This window comes from Colobus angolensis, unplaced genomic scaffold, assembly GCF_000951035.1.
Source record: "Colobus angolensis palliatus isolate OR3802 unplaced genomic scaffold, Cang.pa_1.0 Scaffold558, whole genome shotgun sequence".
Taxonomy (NCBI): Eukaryota; Metazoa; Chordata; class Mammalia; order Primates; family Cercopithecidae; genus Colobus; species Colobus angolensis.
The window spans coordinates 916,067-937,598 of NW_012119132.1; the positions used below are offsets into that span (position 1 = coordinate 916,067).

General features: G+C 35.3%; 1 protein-coding gene across 5 annotated transcripts in view; it reads left to right on the top strand.

The window, feature by feature from the left end:
* NRXN1 (neurexin 1) overlaps nt 1-21,532 on the top strand; it is a 1,138,235-nt gene that overhangs the window by 505,039 nt on the left and 611,664 nt on the right. For all 5 annotated transcript variants that reach the window (XM_011961493.1, XM_011961492.1, XM_011961491.1 and 2 more), the window contains one exon: nt 1,364-1,390. In XM_011961493.1, the coding sequence (XP_011816883.1) occupies nt 1,364-1,390 (27 nt within the window). The remainder of the gene's footprint in view (nt 1-1,363; nt 1,391-21,532) is intronic.

Below are 21,532 nucleotides of genomic sequence, written 5' to 3' on the forward strand. Positions count from 1 at the left end.
TGATGACGTAAGGCATTTGTGAAACCCCACCTACATTTTCAAATTGTGCTGGGCAGAATGATAACTCATAAAATATAAAATTATCCCATTGGTATCTTATTGCATATAATTATATTTAATTAATATTAATGAAATTAAATAATAAGGTTAAAAAATACTACTTTAAGAACACAGAGCACTCTCCTTTACTGTTCTGTTAGAGTACCCTCTAGTGACAATGACAGGTTATTACAAGCCAATCAAAACTGCCTAATTGCATGCAGTAAAGCTCCTGTTAAAGTGGAAACACTCATGAGAATTTTCGAACAGCAAAGCATTCTGTAGAAAGAGGTGTGTAGGTGCTGGTCCTTGGCTGTTTGCAACCACTTTTCTGATGCGGTTGACGACACATGACAAACTCAGCTATATGGAAACAGAATCTAGGTTTATATTTTTTATGTTCCCCAAAGGCGTTAAATAATAAAACCCAAACCAACAAATATATATAAAATAAATAGAAAACATCCTCCATAGTCTTTTAAAAATAACTGCTATAATTACAGTTTGTGTTACCCATACCAGATGTTCTGTTCTTATAGTAGCTGCTTTTATATAAAGCAGGTATAAGAAAGGGAAAATCAAGAAAGGAAAATCAAGGGAACCATGACACTTATTACATAGAGATAGCATTGTTAGCTCCTAAGAGAGGCATAGGCTTGTGTGCTTTGAATAATGACTGCTCCTTAGCCACTGGAGTTTCTAAAGGAATCATACAGTTGTTTCTTTCCTCCTCCAATTAACGCAAGGTATGGAATCCAGCCAACATCTGGCAGTTACCTTTTTATGCCCAAGCAAATAAAATTTAAAAACAAAGTAAAAACCTTTAGGGCAAGATAAGAATAATTTTAACTTGCTTTCCATTTGACCACTGCAATTCTGAAGGATTCTGTTGGCCTTTGTGGGATATTAGATTTCAGAGGTCCAAGATGCCTGAGCCTAGCTGAACCTGCACTGTACCCCATTGTGACGGAGCACTTTTACATTTTGCGGAAAACAGTGATATGTTCTTTCACAGATGGGGAGAAAGTTGCAGCCAGTCTAAGCCAAACATCTTTGACATTTAACAGCTCTTTACTTCACTTAGATTTGTCACCATGTAGCTTTGTTTGAATTGGCCATTTTTAAAAACTTCTATTGTTGTTTCCAATGGTAAACTTTTATAACAATACATCTGGGCTTTATAAGTATGTAAAGAATAATGATACTGAGTGGCCATATTTGCATGTGTCTGTCCCCGGAAGGGTGGACTGTAATTTTATTGGATGTCTGCAGCTATTACCTTGAAGGATGAATTTTCATTTTTCATCTATTCTTCCCCATCTAGATTGTATCAGGATTAACTGTAATTCCAGTAAGTGCCTATTCAAAATTTTTAAAATGTTATTCCTCCATTATGATATAAGCTAGTCAAGAAAAAAGAGAGAGAGAGAGAGAGCAAGAGAAATGTGTTTATAAAACTCATGAACTCACTTTTAAAGTATACCAGTCCATCATCTGGGTTGTAAAAATTCATTTAAAAATTTGTACAGCTGAAGACTTCCCCACTGCAGTTCCTACCTCTATGTGGAAAAAGAGGTGACAAGTGTTTTGTAACAGAATGTGCCAGCACCTTATAGACCTTTAGATACTGCAAGTGGCATTTGTGGACTCCAGTTGTTCTCTTCATAACTAAATAGGAGAAAATATTCTGGTTCTTGTTTTCTTTTGTCTTTATGTTTTAATGCAAATACAGAAAAAAAAAGTTAATTCCTCTTACTTCGAGAGTTACTATTAAACCCATCTAAAGTTTTACATATACATAAAAAAATTACTTGTCTAAAATGTTCTTCTTTGATCATTAAGAATGTTTATATGATGAATTTTTACATCCTAATCATATCTCTGCAAAAATAACCAAAACCCTTCAAATTTGTGACATGCATGCGAACTGATGAGTCTGAAAAGATGCATGGACTGAGTTTTCTTTGAATTTGTACGAAAATCTGAAAGGATAAAAGGACTGTGATTTTATTTTGAGTTGTAGTGTTATCTTAAGAGTAAACCTGTTTATTTCTGTACATAAATGCTCAGGTTTTTCCTTTCCAGGTTGTGCTCATCACATTAAGAAATCTCCAGTGATCACAACACAAAGTCATGAACAATTTAAATAAAATGATTCTAACAAACTTCTAATCTCTCATTGTCATAACAAAGAGTTTTAAAATTTATTTCATCGAAACAATGCTGAATGTGAGTTGATGGAGTCTAGTCCCCAAAGCATTGTCCATGTTTTCAAGTTGCGATAAGGCACTTGAAACAGAGCCTTAAGCTTGCAAAAACAAGACCATTTTCCTAATAAAATACATACTGTTTCAAACACTATGCCTCTTACAAGTCATAATTCTATCCATATATATTTGATATTCTTTTTAAAATAACATTAAAATGAGTTTGCTCAATCACACCAATAAAAAAGTAACAGAATGATGACTTATTAAAAATTAAGTTAATAAATTATAACCAATATCCCAAGCATTTAAAAAGATCTCAAACAAAATAGTTCCTGAAAATAAACTGTCAAAGCTCTCACGTAAGCAGAATTTTTCGAAGATATGTCATCTCCTCTCCAACTCTATCTCCTCTATGCATTCCTAAAAGGAATACACAATTTGCACATCTAATACCAGGTCCAGTTTGCTTTCAGCTCTGGGACATAGATGCAGGCAAAGTGGCAACTCACGAAATATTGTCTGCCAAAGTCAGATCTGTGTTTCACTGCAACTATATCTAGACCTCTACCTTATGTACTCTTTTTATTTTGTGTATACGAAGCATGCAAGAAAGCATGCCTTTTTGAATTTACACAAAGTGTAACTTTGTAAACTATAGCAGTTAATGAAAATTATTCAAATAACATGTTATTCTGAATTCTGTGGCTATATCAATGATTTTTCAAATGTATCTTTATAGTATAATTACCCTTGTTAGACTCGTTTGCCATTTGGCTTATATCATGAGACTCTAGTATTGAGAATAGTCTTATTTTTCCTCTGGATATTCCACAAAATAATACCTTTGAGGACAAAGGTTTTTGCTGTTTAGTGAATTGTTTTCCCTTTTTAATGAGTATGTGATACTCAAATTCAATTAATGATTGTGAGCTTCCAGTGTACACATCAGACAGCACTGTACATTCCTTAACTTTACAGCAGTCACTGGAAAGAACATTCAATCAACAGGTAACATTTTCATTTCCTTTGTCTCTGTTTTATTCTGGGAATAGGGGGCAGGTGTAGTAAGAAACCCAAGTTCCATAAGAAAGACTTGCCTTTGAGGAAAGGGAGGAATTTATAATCCAGATAATGCAAACCTAACACACAGTGATGAAATGAGCAGTGATTTCTACTTGGAGTGCATTTTGTACTCAATAAAAACTAAATTAACAATGTCTGTATCTCAGCATAACTTGCAGTTTAATGAAAGACTGATGTATTGCATGTGTCCTCTGTGAGCCATACGTTTGTCTGAGACTGAGAAAATTAATGTACATTTATTAAATAACAGCCAGTAACACCATTATCTCTAAAAATTGTACCATACCTAATACATCAACTGTATTGTGAACTTAATATGAAATACCTCAATTGATATCTTTTGAGAAAATGATCACAAGAAATATACAAAGTAAAACATAAAAGATTATCTTACATTAAAAACTAATATTAAACTCTTAAGTTATTAAGCTTGAATGCAAACTTCCCCAGAAACACCTTTCTACCTTTACTTAAAATTGTGCTGTTGTTTCCTATAGTCATCTTATCTTTCCCTACCCCACCACCAAGTTTACAGCATTTGTACTTTATATGAAAAATATGCATAGTGTCAGACTGTCTAATCTTTGCCAGTGAAGAATGGGTGGTAGGTGAGGAGGGTCGAGGGTCTAGTTTCTGTATTCAAATCTGCAGGACTGTAAGAGATGGCAGATATGTTTCTTTTTCCGCCACTCCTGTGTCAGTAGTTTAGATGCAGTGACAGAGTCTTCCATGGACATGCTAGGGCACAGCCCTTTGTTAAAATTTCCTCTGAGAAAGGGCAGATATGAATTCCAAGTATCATCTCTGTCAGATTCCTTATTGCTACCATTTTCCCCCCGGGAAGAAAAGCTGTCAAGCATCCTTAAATGGAAGAAGAGAGCCTCTTTTCATTTAAAAATATAAAAGCTTATTTTCAGATATAGATAGGGTACTTTCTTTAAAAAGCTGTTTCTGTGAATAATGGCCATTTCACTGCCAAATGTATGTTTTGATCTTTCAGATTACAGAGTGTGACTGCATACAATCCCAGACTCATCTCAGTTTCTTGTTGCTCATTATGAGATGGAGTCTTGCTCTCTCACCCAGGCTGGAGTGCAGTGGTGCAATCTCAGTTCTCTGCAACCTCTGCCTCCCAGGTTGAAGCAATTCTCCTACCTCAGCCTCCCAAGTAGCTGGAACTACAGGCGTGCACCACCACGCCTGGCTAATTTTTGTGTTTTTAGTAGAGATGGGGTTTCGCCATGTTGGCCAGGCTTGTCTCGAACTCCTGACCTCAGGTGATCTGCCCGCCTTGGCCTCCCAAAGTGCTGGGATTACAGGTGTGATCCACCACACCCATCCTCAGGGACACTTTCGCATCCATATAAAAATAGATATAATAAACTCATGATCTCTGGGGCTTGTTTTATTTGCATTATTTGGCTTTCTTTATGCCTTATTACATTTGTCTCTTCTCGCACCCACTTGCACTTCCTTTCTTTCTATTAAGATTCACTCTTCTTACTGCTCCATTTCCAGTATTGTTTCTTCTGTTTTCTTTTTTCTTGTCTTCTTAAAAGAATAAAAACTCTTTGGGGTTAAAAAAATATTTAAGCAGACCTTCCAAGTACTTTTGGCTTCTCACAGAAAATGGTGTATTTAAGAGGCAGACACAACAAAATTACATTTAACATTAGTGTGAACAAAGCACCAAGGGCTGAAGTTCAATTTGTATTTGCAGTCTAGTGCCCAAATATTGAGAGAACGGGGCATCTGAGGACAAGTACTTAACCTCGCTTTTGACTTGGGTATAGGGAAGAAACACTTCGCATAGTATGTTATTGAAAAATGTACTTTGATGGATGTCTGGAGTAGATAATAAGATCTTTGTATTATCATTTTATTACCAGAATAAAAAGATCAACTGGATATTAGTTATCACCAATTTTTGTGTAGATAAAAATGGAAGGCAATAAAAAATGCAAAATGCCAACCACTGGCACTTAAGCCATATTAGATTGCTTTGATCAGGCTGCCATTTGGGAAGCTACTTAAAAAGATAGGAGGAAATTTCCGGGGGCTGGAGCTTGTTAACATAAAGTAAATATTTAGTTCAGAGTGGCTACTCGATGCCTGAGAGCAGAAAACTGTAAAAGGGAGTCTTTTGCCTCTGCCTTCATACAGCAGTCACTTGATTTGTGGAATTCTGCCAGTCACTGCCTGTCAGTGACTGGTGCTATCCACCTGTCTAGGATAAAAGTTGCTCAAGGAATAAGGAAAGTTCGAAGTAGAAATATACAAAACAGAAGTCTTGTTGGTTTTGTTGTTGTTTCTGTTTTATTTTACTTAAAGTATATGTGAAGGAAATGAAAAGAAAGTTTATAAATAATTATTTTCAGCAAAAATCTAAAAAAAAATTGCATGTAAAATGTAAAGAATGAACATAGAAAACAACTAAAAACAGGCAGAGTATTGGCACATGGCAGTGGGTCTTTAGAAAAATATCAAAATTGAGGCCAGGTGCTGTGGCCCATGCCTGTAATGCCAGCACTTTGGAGGCCGAGGCGGGTGGGTCACCTGAGGACAGGAGTTCTAGGACCAGCCTGACCAACATGGTGAAACCCCATCTCTACTAAAAATCCAGAAAAGCTAGCCAGGCATGGCGGCAGGTGCCTGTAATCCCAGCTACTTGGGAGACTGAGGCAGGAGAATCTCTTGAGCCTGGGAGGCAGAGGTTGTGGTGAGCCGAGGTCATGCCATTGCACTCCAGCCGGGGCGAGAGAGCAAGACTCCATCTCAAAAAAATGAATAAATAAATTGGAATAAAAATACATGGAAGCCCATTTAAATTATCCACATATTTAAACTTATGAGAATTATAAAGAATAATACAGCTTTTATTTAATATTTAGATGGCTATGTGGATTAGGCAACAGAATGATACGGTGAGTGGTTGAAAAGTAGGTGACTTTGGTCTATTTTAGTGAATAATTAATCTATTGGTTGCTTGTATGCAAATATAAAATGTTATAATGTTCTAAAAATTATTCTTTTGTGCAAATTAAGAATGCAAGTTGAAACCAAACACAGTTATTAATTTATTCACTTTAAGCATTTCCTTATAAATACTGCAAAGACTCTCAAAGTAATGCAACATTCTTGAGTGTTGACCAGATTGATCAAATTATTTTCAATTGTTGAGAGTCGGCATTATAACAATTGCCTAGGTAAAAAGTATTATGAAATCCAAGAAAGTTTTAGAAGAAACATTCTAAACTTTGACTTACTAGTTTCTCTGAAAAGGGAGTTTCTTTTATGCAAATATCCCCAAATCTAAGAGATCACAGCATGTTGGTCAGATGTTTTTATTTGTTGGGTTGTTATGAAGAGCCGTTTCTAAACATACCCACTTCCTCCATTGTTTTGAGTTTCTTCTCTTCCTTCCTTTCCTGCCCTCTTCCATCCCTTCATCCCTCCTTTTCTTCCTTTCTTCTCTCTCTCTTTCTTTCTGTCATCCCTTTCACTAACGGTATACTTTCTATATGTTGTATATTCAACTTTCCTAGAAAGATAATCTAGTGAATCCATTACTTACCCTTGTCCCGCTGGACAAATCTTTCAATTCAGGTCACCCCATAAGCTACTCACCAGATCTTAATTTTAGTGGCAGATGATCCAGTTGGTGGATCCAGTTGGATCCACTGGTGATCCAAATAGCTGTCATTAGAGTAGAGGCCGCATGATTCACTCTCCTCAGAGCAGATGTAGGAGCAGCAAGCTTTCTACGCAAGTATCTTTTCTATGTTGTCTGACTGAAATTTTTTTCAGTTTAGTTATAAAATACCCATGAGAATTACAATCTTGTCAACATATTACTGGCTAACATAAGTCAAGTGGGCAAAGCTCTTTAAATCATGAGACGATCAAAGAATTTGGAAATTGAAATGTTCTGTGTGCTCAGAACTTTTATCCACTTCTTTTACTTATTATTAATGTGAGCAAAAAGGAAGATGGATAAGAAATGCATTATGAAAACAGTTTTCCTGAAGATAAGTAAGAAATACCAAAAGGCTAAATTACTTTATTTTTAGTATACTTAAAATTGGATTGTTTATTATTACTTGCTCTTCGAATGCATCATTCATACAATTGTGGAAATTCTTCACTCTCCAATTGCACTTCCAAGGAGATCAGTCTAAATACAGACTCGAAATATTTTATGCATAGTACTATTGAAATAAATTAAATTTCAAAGACAATTGCCTTTTTCTACAGATAACTGTTATAGTTAAAATTGCTTTTGCAATGTATGATTTAAGGTATGAGTTAACAAAATCCCTTTTTAAATGTTGCGTATGAAGAATGTAGGTTTCTAGTGAAATGCACCCATTAAATGTTCAGATAAATGGATAAATCAACCAGCTTTGAAATCAGGAAGTTTCCAATGTAAATAAGCATGAACTTCTATAGAACCTAAAAAATTCTAAAATGTTTTACATTTTGGTAGGTGCGAAGGAAATAGTTTATGCATGTAAACATTAAAGCCAAAATATTATAGAACTAACATACTAAAATGACATGACTTAAAGTTGTTTTTATGGATTTTTCATTAATTATAAAAGTTTCTAGTAAAAGAAAATATAAAATAAATTATTTAATCAAATAATGCAGGTGTTCTCTTATTATTCAGACATATTCACCTAACAGTATTGAAATAGGCAGATAAATATGGAGTTAGAACATTATGATGAGTACAATAAATTAAAATCATAGAAACCCCATACAATAAATTCTGTTTAATATATCAACTGAGAAATTTTATACTGCTAAAAATAATATGTTAATAATCAAGTAATTCTTTATGCAATCAATTAAGTAAAATTAGAGTAATCAGTATCTCCTATTTTTCTTTTTTGAGTTATCAATTATGGAACAGGCAAAAGGCCATCATAACAAAATTGCTTTTCTATTATGTTTCTAGAAGTATATCCCTCTAAATGTTTATAGTATCTGCTATTTTAGTTTTTTGTTTCTATTCATCATCTATAATTTCTACAATATTCTTCTTTGCTTTTTTGATTAAAAAAAAAACAAAAGTGGATAAAAGTAAAAGATAATTTAAACCAGTTCCACCAATATTTAGGATAAGGCTACACTAGATCATGTATTTGTAATATGTCATGTACATTTTAAATTAATTTACAGGCTAAATTACCTACTAATTTTGACTGCCAAAATAAAATGAATATCTTTCAAAACAACATTTTGTTCCTAATTAGAAATAACATTCATATTTGGAGGCTAAAGGAAACAGAAAATGTATAAAACTAACCTAGGATTTCAGTTTTCACAGAAAAGTTTTATTAATGTTTTAAATGCCCTTGTAGCACATAATACTTGGCACATTATGACTTAATATATAACACATTGTATAATATGTATAATATGTGCTTCTTTAAAAATACAGAGCCATGGTATAGGAATGTTTTTCCACCCTGTTCTCTTATTTTAGCAACATCTTGTAACATTATGTCCTGTCTTTGATTAAAACATACAATATTTTTAAATGTAATCTATTGCTTCTCTTAGATTTTGTGCCAAGGTGATATAAAGCAATTCCAGGTCACTGAGCCAGTTGAAGTAACATATAATAGGGAGGAAAAATATGTGTACCAAAGGTAATTATACCATGATTCTTCAGTGATCTCAGATTTTTCAGATGATAACTTTTTGGGAACATCTGTGAACAAGATCATGAGAAATAAACCAGATTTGAATAGCCACACATGACAAGATGCCTCTAGATGTGTTAGTGTAAGTTATCGTCATTGACTGTAACCAGTAATAGAAAATCTAACATAATCTTACCTTAAGAAGATCAACCAGAAACAGGCACAGAGACATAACTCAACACTTCTTTCTATCAGTGGTTTGACCAGCTCCAAGGAACCTTCACACACTGTCTCTTCAAATAAACCAAGTTAATTTGGCCTAAGATTTAATTATTGTTATTATTGGACAATTGCCATTTTAGAACATTTCCTGGAGCATAAGGTGAGCCATTCATTTCAGAAGACATTTTTCCAAAGATACTTCAAAGAATTAATTCCAATATTTTTTCAGTTACTAAAATAAATGGTGAAAGAGAATCATAGCATTCAAGCTACTGATTAAAAGCTAGCTTAATAAATAAGCAAGTGATGTTTAAAGAAAACGATTAAGTTAGCACTATCATTACAATCTTAAAATTCAAATAAAGAAGGATTTGGCTAATAATTATATCATTGCTTAGAAAAAATATATTGCATTCTAATTTTCACATGACGAATGCATTAATAATCACGTACAGTTTGTCCATAGCCTTCATTTGAACAATCATTGTGTCAAGAAACAAAAAGAAAGCAAAACACATGAGATGCTACCATTCATCAATTGTCACATTTCTTAGAATGTGTTTTCTTTAAGCAAATAGGTTCATAAAGTTGACAATACTGAGAAATAGATTTCTAAGCATTATAATTAATTCCCAGTAAAAAGAAAGGAAGAGAAAATATATAAATTTAATAAAGGCAGAAACTTAGATTTTTTTTCTCTAATATGCTTCTTACTTTTGAAAAAGTTTATACTAGAATATCCCAAAAATACTGAGGATGAACTAAATTTTTTGAATTCAGTCATGTACTTAATAATATTCAGCTACTCTTATTTTAAGAAGAAATGGAAAGTAAAAGGTAAATTCACTGACTCTGAATTATGAAAAAATGCACATCCTTCTTGACCTCATAAAAATAAATGCTATAACTATTACAGTGGTGTATTTAGACATGGAATGATATATATTTAATTTTTAAAAATTGCATTTGTGACTATAATCCATGGCTTTGTTTATGGAATATCAGTTTACATTCTGTAAATATCCAAATGCTCAGGACCCGTATGCTTTTTGATTTTTTTCAGACAACTTCGCATTGTGTATGTATTTCATAAAATACATTAAATGAGTATCACTATAAATCAGTATAACCCTTTTCTTTCACACTACACCAACACTGAATATATTTTCAGTTTTTAATGCTTACTTAAAAGCAAATTGAACTATTTAGTATTCAATTTTATATCTGCTAGCTGTCCTAATATGTGATAAGCATCCCTTGGAATTTTGGAGTTGACCTTTTGAAAAAAATAAAATCACAGTCTGAATTGTTACTTTCATTATATTAGGCTTATTTTATTATACTTCTTCAACTTGCCAGATGAGCTAGATTAGATTTGAAGATTGTTAGTTTTAAAACTTTTTTTCTAGAAATATATTTATTTAATTTGTGTTCATTTTTACTGTGTTGTAAATGTAATTATATTCTTAAAAAGTAAATCATAATTCTTAAAATGTTTGTTTTTCTCATTGAAAAATATTTACATAGGAGATATTTATCCTTGTCTGTCATAAATGGGTACAATCAATGACAAAGCTACAGAGGCTAAATGTTTCTTAGTAGATGATTTTAACCTTGTTTATTTGTTTGCATACGCAATGATATATGGACAGAAGAAATAGAGCAGGAGGTGAAGCATCGAGAAATATTGAAATTTATTTTGTAGATAATAGAATAAGTTTGGTATCATTTAGGAAACTGGCAGAAAAGTCTCTGGAGGGTGCTTCAAACAACTCTCCAAGGTCACATACACTTGAGGAAAAGGTGTATGTTTTCTTATAATTAAATACTCATTAAATTTTGAGTTTCCCCAATTCCTAAGCCAGCTGTTTCCTTTGGACTGGGAAGTTACTGACTGCTGACCTTAGGTCATTTTGTTCTACTAGGCTGTATGCATCACTAAGTTTATTTTCAGTGTAACTGAGCGAAAAGACTGTCCAAATAGTTATCCAGATAACTTATTTACTCAAGTTCTCCAATCGTAGGGGTTACTAAATTCCATCCTGCTAAATATTAAAACAAGAGGACAGAGTTTTCTTTTTATTTACATTTCATAGTGAATGGAGTCATTAAAAGATGGAGTTATTTTTCATCAACAACTTGGCTTAATTTAATATCAAGGGATGTTTCATCTACTGTTAAAAAAAGTCCGACAAAGTTTACACAAATAAACCCATTCAACAAATACTTAGTGAATGGCCATTATGTTCAAGGCACTGAACTACATCATATTTTCTCTGAGACTGTAAACTCATTGAGGAGAAGATAATAATGACAACATAATACTGATGATAGTTACTATTATCAGAACCATAATTGAAAGCTTACCATAAATGAGATTATGGTAAGCTTTTTGAGTTAGTAAGATGCATTAAACCTTTGATTAAAAGTAGTTTTGAGTTATTAAGATGCATTAAACCCATTTGCATTGTTTGTAGTATTAGCTTATGAGATATATGAGGATACCGAGGCATGCAGAAAGTAAGAAGGTTGCTCAAGGTCACACAGCTAATAACTTGTAGAACCAAGATAAAGCTCAACAGTCTATGGGTCAAGAAATAAATTCAATGTAATTAGTCAGCACATGACTATTTAATTTCTCCAGTGGATTTTTTAAAGTTTGTAAAATGTCTTTTTTCTGTTATTACTGTTCATTTTTGAAAAACAAACATCAAGCTTAATGTCTGATTTTATATCATTTAATCAAAGTACTTTTTAACTGGGGATGAGTATTTCTAGTATTTTTATCATAAAGAAATGTGTCTGTCCCTAGGACTCTATCTCTTTGCTTATTAAAAGAAAAAAAGGAGGCAAGTATCTCTTTATAAGGGTACTCTGAGTAGTTCTCAAGGGTATATCCTTGGCTAAATCGAGGAGCACTTGAGGAGGAATAGAGAAGAAAAGAGAGAGGAGTTACATGGCTCAGAAGGTAGTTTTACTTCCTGGTTCTGAGGGTTATTGGTGTATCACCAAGCCCATTTCGTGATTGGCACCAGGCCTGGCCAGCAAGATAAGCCTGAGACAGCTTCTCTGATACCCCAGAGGCCATGTCATTAAGTGCAGACACTGTGGGGAAGGTGACTCAACTATGCTTCTCACATAGGTATAGGAAGAATTTTGCCTCCAGCCTTGTCTGCTCATTCCTGAATGTAGAATTTACTAAAGGAAGCATCAAAAATAAATAAGTGCAAAACTTACACTCCTAATAAGGACTGGCTTCAACAGCATACAACTTATGCCGTCATGCAGTGCCATGTGCTGAGAAGGGCCCTGTGTTTGGGTTAATGCTCCACTGCTACCATCTTGAAATTCTTAATTTTGAATAAGGACTCCACACTTTTCTTTGCACTGGCCTCTCAAATTATGTGGCTCATCATGCCTCTAGTAATGTTAAGAGGCAGAAAAAGGACAATTTAGAAGTGTCATTTACATGTCGAAATTTAATTTGTAATTTAATGTTCTAGCTGATTCTTGTGAAAAATTAAAACAAACAGGTTTCACTCGCAACTCAATACCTAGAAATTGAGAAGGATAAAATAGAGACCTGTAATGAGGAGTTAATCTCCTTTGAATTTTTTTAACTGAAGGAAAGATTATTTTAAAGCCAGAAAGTAATGGCAAAGTCAAATAGTAGGCCAAAGGTGTCATAATTACAACCTGGAAAACATATCCGCTCATCATTTGTAGGTAGGAAGTACTGCTGCCAGCAACCATGACTCAGGCATCAAGCAGTGGTAGCTCCTGCTTCTGTTTCTATCTTGTCATCATTGTCACAATGATAAGGCTTGCTTCCAGCTTCTCACAAGGTCCTGTCTCACTCCAGAGACTACTGTCCCCAAAGTCAACTGCCAAATAAAACTTGTTAGTACCTGGAAAAGTTGATATGGGTAGAAACCTAATTATCCAATTTTAAACAAAGGTGCATGCAGTCTCTCTCTCTCTCTCTCTCTCTCACACACACACACACACACACACACACACACACAGAGCAAGCATTTAATGAATGTTTCTATTCTAAATTTGCAGAAAAGGAAAGGAATCTAGTTTATCCTAGATTTTATAAGTAGGACTTTGCAATTGATTTGTGTCAATTGATCTGTGTCATTTAAAGCAGCGATCTCCAAACTTAGTAGTAAGTTTGTAGTAAGTAGTAGTAAAGTTGAAGAGTTGCAATGGTGAACACATGGTCGGCAAAGTCAAATGTATTTACACTCTGGCCCTTTACAGGAAAAGTGTTTTGACCTCTGACTTATTAGAATGTAGGTTCTTTTGACTGTAACTTGGATATTCCCAATTCTGAGATCGGTACTTGGTACAAAATAAATTTTAAACAAAATTAATAGCATATGGGTGCCATGGAACTCAGAATAAATAAGTAGCTAAATCGGATAAACAAGAGACACAATATGGACCATTCAGTTTTAAAATTTCATAATTCTCAGATGCTGTGGTACTGTAACTTATCTTCCTAATTCAATTTTCAGGTGCTGTAGGTCTAAATATATTGAACAGTCATGTATAAATATAGAACCAATTTATACATATAAGGTGATTCTAGTCTTTTAAAAAAATTCCTGCCTGCCCATCATCTGTGCAGTTTGTTAGGTGATGGATTTGCAGAAATACCCATCAAAATCTCCATGCTTGATAAATGGTTTAATTGAGCAAGTCAGATTACCACTGAAATAACTAGGTAGAATTTTAAAATAGAAATTACAATGAATATGTAAGACAAATAAAGTGAACTTCAGAACCATACCAGGGTATATATACCATAAGCAGGGTACCTCATAAAGATGGTTCATTTATGTAGTTAACTTCTTTAAAATATATGCACCACTAGAGGGAGATAGCTACCTAAAGGGTATGTAGAGATGCAGTGAGTTTAAGCTTGTGGCAAACACATCTAAGAGTTTAAAAATCCAAATATAACTGCTATTTTTTTTTTCAAGTTTCTATACAGCCACATCCACCTTTCAGTTCCAGAGGCATCTGCCAGTTTTGTCTCTTAGAGGTCTTTGCTTACATTGAATGAAAGGGTCTCAGCTTTGTTTCATTCTTCTCTATTGCTCTTCACTATCTTTTCCCTCCACATTCATAAACCAGTATAAATTGTTCACAAGATATTTGCACACAAGGCTTTCTAGCAAAAAGGATCCAAATTTAGTATCATGTACATCTTATTTTAACCCCGAGATTAAGCAAGTCATTATTGAAATATTTCAGGTTCCCTTGTAAATATATTTTACATTTATTTTTATATTTAGGGTGAATGCTTAGGAATTAAATAACCAAAGACAAATACTGTGAAATCTCAGGTTAAAATGACGATTGTTCCAAAGAATTTGACTTTGGGAGTCCTAATTTCAAAATACTAGACTATGCATCAAATAAAAATTGTGGATGTTTCTTTCAATATACGTTTTTATATAATGTATAATATATTTGGCTGTCAATCATTTTTTAATGGTAGATCCTTTGGTGGGTGGTTTGCAGAATTCATGCACTGCTATTTTCCTTATTTTCCACAAAAAGGAGGGAAAGTAAATTAATATTCATTGAGATTACACAAAGTGCAAAGCACCAAACACATTAGATTTGTTATATTCCTTAGTCCTTACAACAAACCTGTGAAATAAGGTAGGCATTATTATTTCACATTTATAGATGATGGAAGGAAAGCTCAACGAAACTAACATACCCAAGCCTAAGCAACCAGAAAATGCAAAACCTGCTTTCAAATCCAAGTTTATTTAACTCTCAACCAAGTTCAAGCTTTCCTTATGATGCATGCAGAGCTCCCTTGAAATATGTGAGAATCTACATTTGAACCAAGTGTGAAGAGGTACATGAAAAACACACCTGTTTCATCACTGCTTCCAAAACTGTGTGTGGCAGTGAGGTTGTTTGTAAATTGTACTGATTCTGCTACCCAAAGCAAGTGGGTTTGCTTAAAATGTATTTAGAACAATATTTTTGAATATGTATAAATATAAATAGAGAAAGGAACGATATGCAAAGGTCAAAGAATGTTTACCCTCTCTGACTTTGGCCAGATAATTAGGTAATGCATGTTAGGTCCTGAATAAGTTCGAGGCCCAGGCATTAGTTTCACCCTGCAAATAACAAGGAAGACAGAGGCAAGGCAACTAACCTCCCATGGAGATGTCTGTAAAAGGAGAGTTGGACTAAGTAGCTATGCATCCCTTGAATGCTATTCTTTCTTTCTTAAATACATTCACTTAGTAGTCTGTGCTTCAGTACTTTCAAATACAATTTATAGCGATTAGCAAAAATAATTGTAACATAATTGGAGAAGAAAGTCAAATGAAATTTTTTAAAAAGGGAAAAAATTCAAGTTGCTGAAATGCAATAAAATTCCTGAATCTTGGCTCCCTAAGGATGGAAAATAAGGAAAGCCAATCTGTTACATAACTCATATGACATAAGAAGAAAAGATCTGACTGGGTGTGGTGGCTCACGCCTGTAATCCCAGCACTTTGGGAGGCCGAGGTGGGCGGATCAGAGGTCAGGAGACGGAGACCATCCTGGCTAACATAGTGAAACCCCATCTCTACAAAAAGCAAAAATTAAAAAATTAGCCAGGTGTGGTGGCAGGCGCCCGTAGTCCCAGCTACTCGGGAGGCTGAGATAGGAAAATGGAGTGAACAGTGAACCCAGGAGGCAGAGCTTGCAGTCACCCAAGATGTCGCCACTGGACTCCAGCCTAGGCAACCCAGCAAGACTCAGTCTCAAAAAAAAAGAAGAAAAGATCTACTAAATCTTTAGAAGAGGATCTATGAATTTAAGCTTCGTAATTAAGAAAGTGTAGGGAATTCATGTTAGAGGGATGTTAATGTGGACAGACTGAAACTGGTAGGCTTTGATATGCATAATACATGATGTTCTGCAGAAAGAGCTTTTAATTCATAGGCCACAAAAATCCTTTTTTGCAAGTTAAATGTAATTTTTAAAACAAGGGGTTATTTGAAAATACTTTTAACAAGCATTGGCTGGAGTTTTATGAAAAAGTTATTCTTTTTTTAAAGGAAGAAATAAACCTCCTAGTTGAGGGGATTTATTTCTTTGAGACTGACTTTCAAACAAGGACTGCAGAGTCCAGGGGTTCCAGGTGACGCCTCAGGGGCCAAGTTATCCTGCCTCTATCTCTTAGCAGGGCAACTCCTCCTTTATATGGTTTCTGTATTATTTTGTGCAAGATTATTTGTGGACAAGAAGTAACTCCACTGATTTAAAAATAATAATGAAACTTTTGCCCCAGTTGAGCTCCTGGATTTTCACATTGCACAACCGTACTTGGCCTGCATAAGGCAAGCTTCGGGAAATACCGAGTCAGATTCTCTCACATTGCCCTTCCCTGGTCTGATTCTTTCAGCAGGTGAAAGAATAATAAGCCTTAAGTAAAAGAAAATGTGCTTTAAAGATCACTTCATTATTTCCCCACCTAAGTTTCTGGTCTATGATTTAGTGTTCATACTGAACTTGTCCATAAAGCAGGGGGATATCCTGGTACACAGAGCAGAATGTCCCTGCTCCTGCTTGATCATTTATTGATTGTTTGGTGCTGTATTCTGTGAATGTTGTCAAAATAAAAAAAAAAAAAACTCAGTTATCACCATTAAAATTTGACTATATAAAATAATAAACACATTTTCTAGGATGTATCAATATTGTCCTCTGGATTCAACTTGAGTTTAGTAATTCTTGGGTAGAAGAGCCTCTTTAAGGCGCTGTCTGCCCTCTGCCTACTATGCCAAACCAAAAGTAATGAAATTAGTAATAGTAATAATAAAAACAAAAAGCTTACACACATAGGATAGTCACTATAACATTGCAGTCTTTCATGTAGCTGCAAGGTGGTTTTGGTCCTTCCAAGAATGACAATAGTTTGAAGTTGGCTGTAGGAAAGTTTTTTTTAATATGCTTTTATATGGGATTATCATTTTACAGATAAAAAGGAACTGAGAGAATAAATGCCATCTTCAAGGTGACATAATTAGTTGATGACAGACTAGGGACAAAATCCAGTTTTCTTTACCACTAACTCCCATAACTACAAATTATAACATGAAATTTCCTTTATTCTGAGACTAGTATTTAAAGAAACCTAAGAATCATGTTGATGCGAAAATGGAAGTAAAAGTCATTAGCAAATGTGGTTACTAACAGGGCCAAAAATCTACCATCTTTTGAGTGTATCTCTCTTTCTCTATCCCTCTCACACACACACTCCCACATACACACATACACATGCTAACGCACACTTTCCTCTGTCTATACTGTGCCTCAAGTTAGGGTTAACTCCAACCCTTCTTAGGAGTTAATCTTAGAGACACCTTGAATTTATCGATGGGTAGATTGTGGAAGAACGCTCAACTTAAACTGAATCAGGGAAAACTGAAATGTGTATTGCTTCTACTTCCATCTGTTATCAATAAGTTTTAGCTACAGGGTCATCAGCAGACCCAGTGAAAATCACCAGGCACAAAACAGTTAGACCATAGATTAGGTCAAACTCTGTTGAAAAGCACTGACAGACTTATTAAACTCAGACTCAGATTTTGGTGTGACTTGAGAAATTCATTCTAGATCAGCACTGTCTAATGAACAGAATAATGTTTTAAAAGTTTGTTAGGGCTGGGCGCACAGTGGTCCATGCCTGTTATTCCAGCACTTTGGGAGGCCAAGGCTGGCAGACTGCTTGAGGTCAGGAGTTTGAGACCAGACTGGCCTCGAAACTCCATCTCTATTAAAATACAAAAATTAGCTGGGCACAGTAGTGGGTGCCTGTAATCCCAGCTGCCTGGGAGGCTGAGGCAGGAGAATCACTTGAACCGTGGAGGCAGAGGTTGCAGTGAGCCAAGATTGCACCACTGCACTCTAGCCTGAGCAACAGAGTGAAACTCTGTCTTAAAAATAAAAAAAAAAAAAGTTTGTTAGACTGAGAGTCTAGAGACCTAGGCTTCTTAATTTAGCAGCTGTGACGATGGAGACATCATCTAATGTCTTTGCACTTCATGTTTCTTCTTTGTACATGATGATTGAAATTCTACACTTCTCTTGTCCCACCTAGTTCTAAAATTCTTTAATATAACATTAGCCTGTAAAGCTGAATTCTGACCTGGTCTGGTGAAATATTAACTGTGGGCATTCAGTCCCATTGTACCTCTTACACGACTTGCAGATCATTTTCTGTGGAAAACACAGTCTCACTCTGTCACCCAGGCTGGAGTGCAGTGGCGAGATCTTGGCTCACTGCAACCTCCGCCTCCTGGGTTGAAGCGATTCTCCTGCCTCAGCCTCCTGAGTAACTGGGATTATAGGTGCATGTCACTGCACCCAGCTCCTTTTTTTTTTTTTTTTTAGCAGAGATAGGGTTTCACCCTGTTGGCCAGGCTTGTCTCAAACTCCTGACCTTGTGATGCTCCTGTCTTGACTTCCCAAAATGCTGGGATTACAGGCATGAGCCACCGCACCTGCCAGCTATAGACTTTCTTAAAAGTCTTTAAAATATTGTCCACAGTGTTAGTCGACTTGGGCTGTTACAACAGGATACCATAGATTGGATGGCTTAAACAACAGAATTTTTTTTTTTTTTTCCAACTCAGTTTTTTGAAGACTTGGAAGTCAAAGTTCAAAGTGTCAGCAGATTTGGCTCTTGGCGAGGGCCTTCTTTCTGGCTGGTAGGCAGCCGCCTTCCCTTTGAATCCTCACATGGCAGAGGGGAAGCTCTGGTGTTTCTTCCTCTTCTTATGAGGGCCCTAATTCCATCATGGGGCTCCACCCTTATCTAAACCTAATTATATCTCAAAGGCCCCACCTTCTCATACCATCACATTGGAGGTTAGAAATTCAACATAGTGAATTTTGAAGGACACACACATTCAGTCTATAGTGCATTAATGCAGGGAGAAAGACGTTGGCACAACTGATACACGGTTTGATATCCCCCGAAAAAAGGAAATCCTGAAAAGTCATTAACAGCTTGAAGTCACTATAATTTTGCCATTAAAAATATGGCAAGAGGATAAACTCTCAAATTCAAAATTTCAGCAGTTAAACCATCTTTCTTTAACAAGTTTGTGTATGTTGAATTCTGTGAGAAAGTGAAATTCTAAAAGAACTGTAAAGATCAGCTGGAAACTGTCCTCACTTTATGGATGGGAATGCTGAGAGCACCAGAAGTTGAGTGTGTTAGCAAATTGCTGATTATGGGTGGAGAGAGGTCCTAAAATGATGTTCCTTCTTCTGTTTCATGTCTTTAGGAGCAGTCATTTCAGCATCCCTAGGTAGACATTGTATTACTTAGAGATTTGCTTCCACCAGGACTTATCCAGAGGATGTGTAGGATTTGCAAGCAGTGTGATCATTCTGTAGGGCGAGCTGGGAGTCACCACAAAGAGCATCTTTCCCACCTCCTTTGTTCCGATATGGGGAAAGTGAGAAGTTAAATTGTTAGCCAAAGAGTCTCATAACTAAGAGGCTGAACGATGCAGGGAAAAGCATGCAGGCTTTGAGGAGGTCAGGCCAAGGATGAAACTTGGTTCTACCACTTTTTAGCTGTGTGACCTGGGGACAAGTAGTTTTAGCTTTATAGGCCTTCAGTTTCACATCTGTAGATTAGTAATATAAAGGTGAAACCAGACAGCAGACAAAGTGCCTGCTACATATTAAGCACTACCCAACCCCCAACTTCTTTTTTAGTAGCAAATCATGATCTAGCAACCGCAATTCTTAACTCCCTAGTCTAGTGCACTTTCCATTACACTTCATGTTGCATGGGTAACATTGTTTTGAAGTGAGACTATTAAGTGCCTTTTTAAAAACCTTATCTTCCAAAATCAATCTGTTCACAATTTTAATAATTCATGAAAGGAGCTAGAATTTGGCCCACAGAGAATTTTATGAACCAAAGGGTTATTTTTAATTGGATTTTGTGCCTGTTGTTATGGAAATAGTTGTTGCATAGATTAAGCATTATGACTTTACTGCAAGATCAAGCCCAGGATGGGGTATAACGATGATATCACCCTTATGTATGCTTCCTTTCCTTGACAAAATATATTTAAAAATGAAAAGAATAGAAGTGAAGCTGCTTCAAAAGCACATATTTCTAACAAAAAAAATCTCCTATAAAAATAGCTATAAAATGATATGTTCTCTTTTCAAGGATCAAAATGAAAGATGACCCTTACTGCCAGCAGGATGCTAAGATACTGCAAAGTTATTAAACACTTCTTTCTTCACTATTGAATTTAGAAAGAGTTTTTTTTTTTTTTTTTTTCCATCCTGGAACTTGCTTTCATCATTTGATCTCAAAGTATTTTGCAGTTGCTCGACTAGCAGACTTTCTCTAGTTATTTAGCCATCAATCTCTTAAAACTGTTATATCTAGAATAGTTTTAAATTCATGTGTCTGGATTTGTAATTTAATTTCTCTAAAGAAACAAAAAGATATAAATAACTGAGGCAGTTCATCCTGTAAAATTTACCTCATATCACTGGCTCATTTCTAACCTGAGATATACCAGCCAAGGATACAACACTTGAATTATTAGTAACACCATAAGAGAGAAATCAATAGGCTGGTGGATAAGCTATAGTTCTGAAAGCAAACAATGATCTCATATGGATGGAAAACTCAGGTTTTCTTCTACTCAGTTCTCTCTCTCTTACTCGATCTCTCTCGCTCTCCTTTTGCTTTTCTTCTTCTCCTTGGCCTGTATCTTTACTTTCTCATATATCCTCCTGTGATCCTTGGGCATTAATTGGTTTTGCTGGCAGAATTTGGTTAAACAAATTATGAACTCCAATCCTGATTCTCAATCCATTGAAAGCCATGAAACTCAATGATATAATTCCCTTCATTATTTTAATGTACCACCATGTTTCCATACTTAAAAAAAAAAAAAAAAAGTTTGTTAGACTGAGAGTCTAGAGACCTAGGCTTCTTAATTTAGCAGCTGTGACGATGGAGACATCATCTAATGTCTTTGCACTTCATGTTTCTTCTTTGTACATGATGATTGAAATTCTACACTTCTCTTGTCCCACCTAGTTCTAAAATTCTTTAATATAACATTAGCCTGTAAAGCTGAATTCTGACCTGGTCTGGTGAAATATTAACTGTGGGCATTCAGTCCCATTGTACCTCTTACACGACTTGCAGATCATTTTCTGTGGAAAACACAGTCTCACTCTGTCACCCAGGCTGGAGTGCAGTGGCGAGATCTTGGCTCACTGCAACCTCCGCCTCCTGGGTTGAAG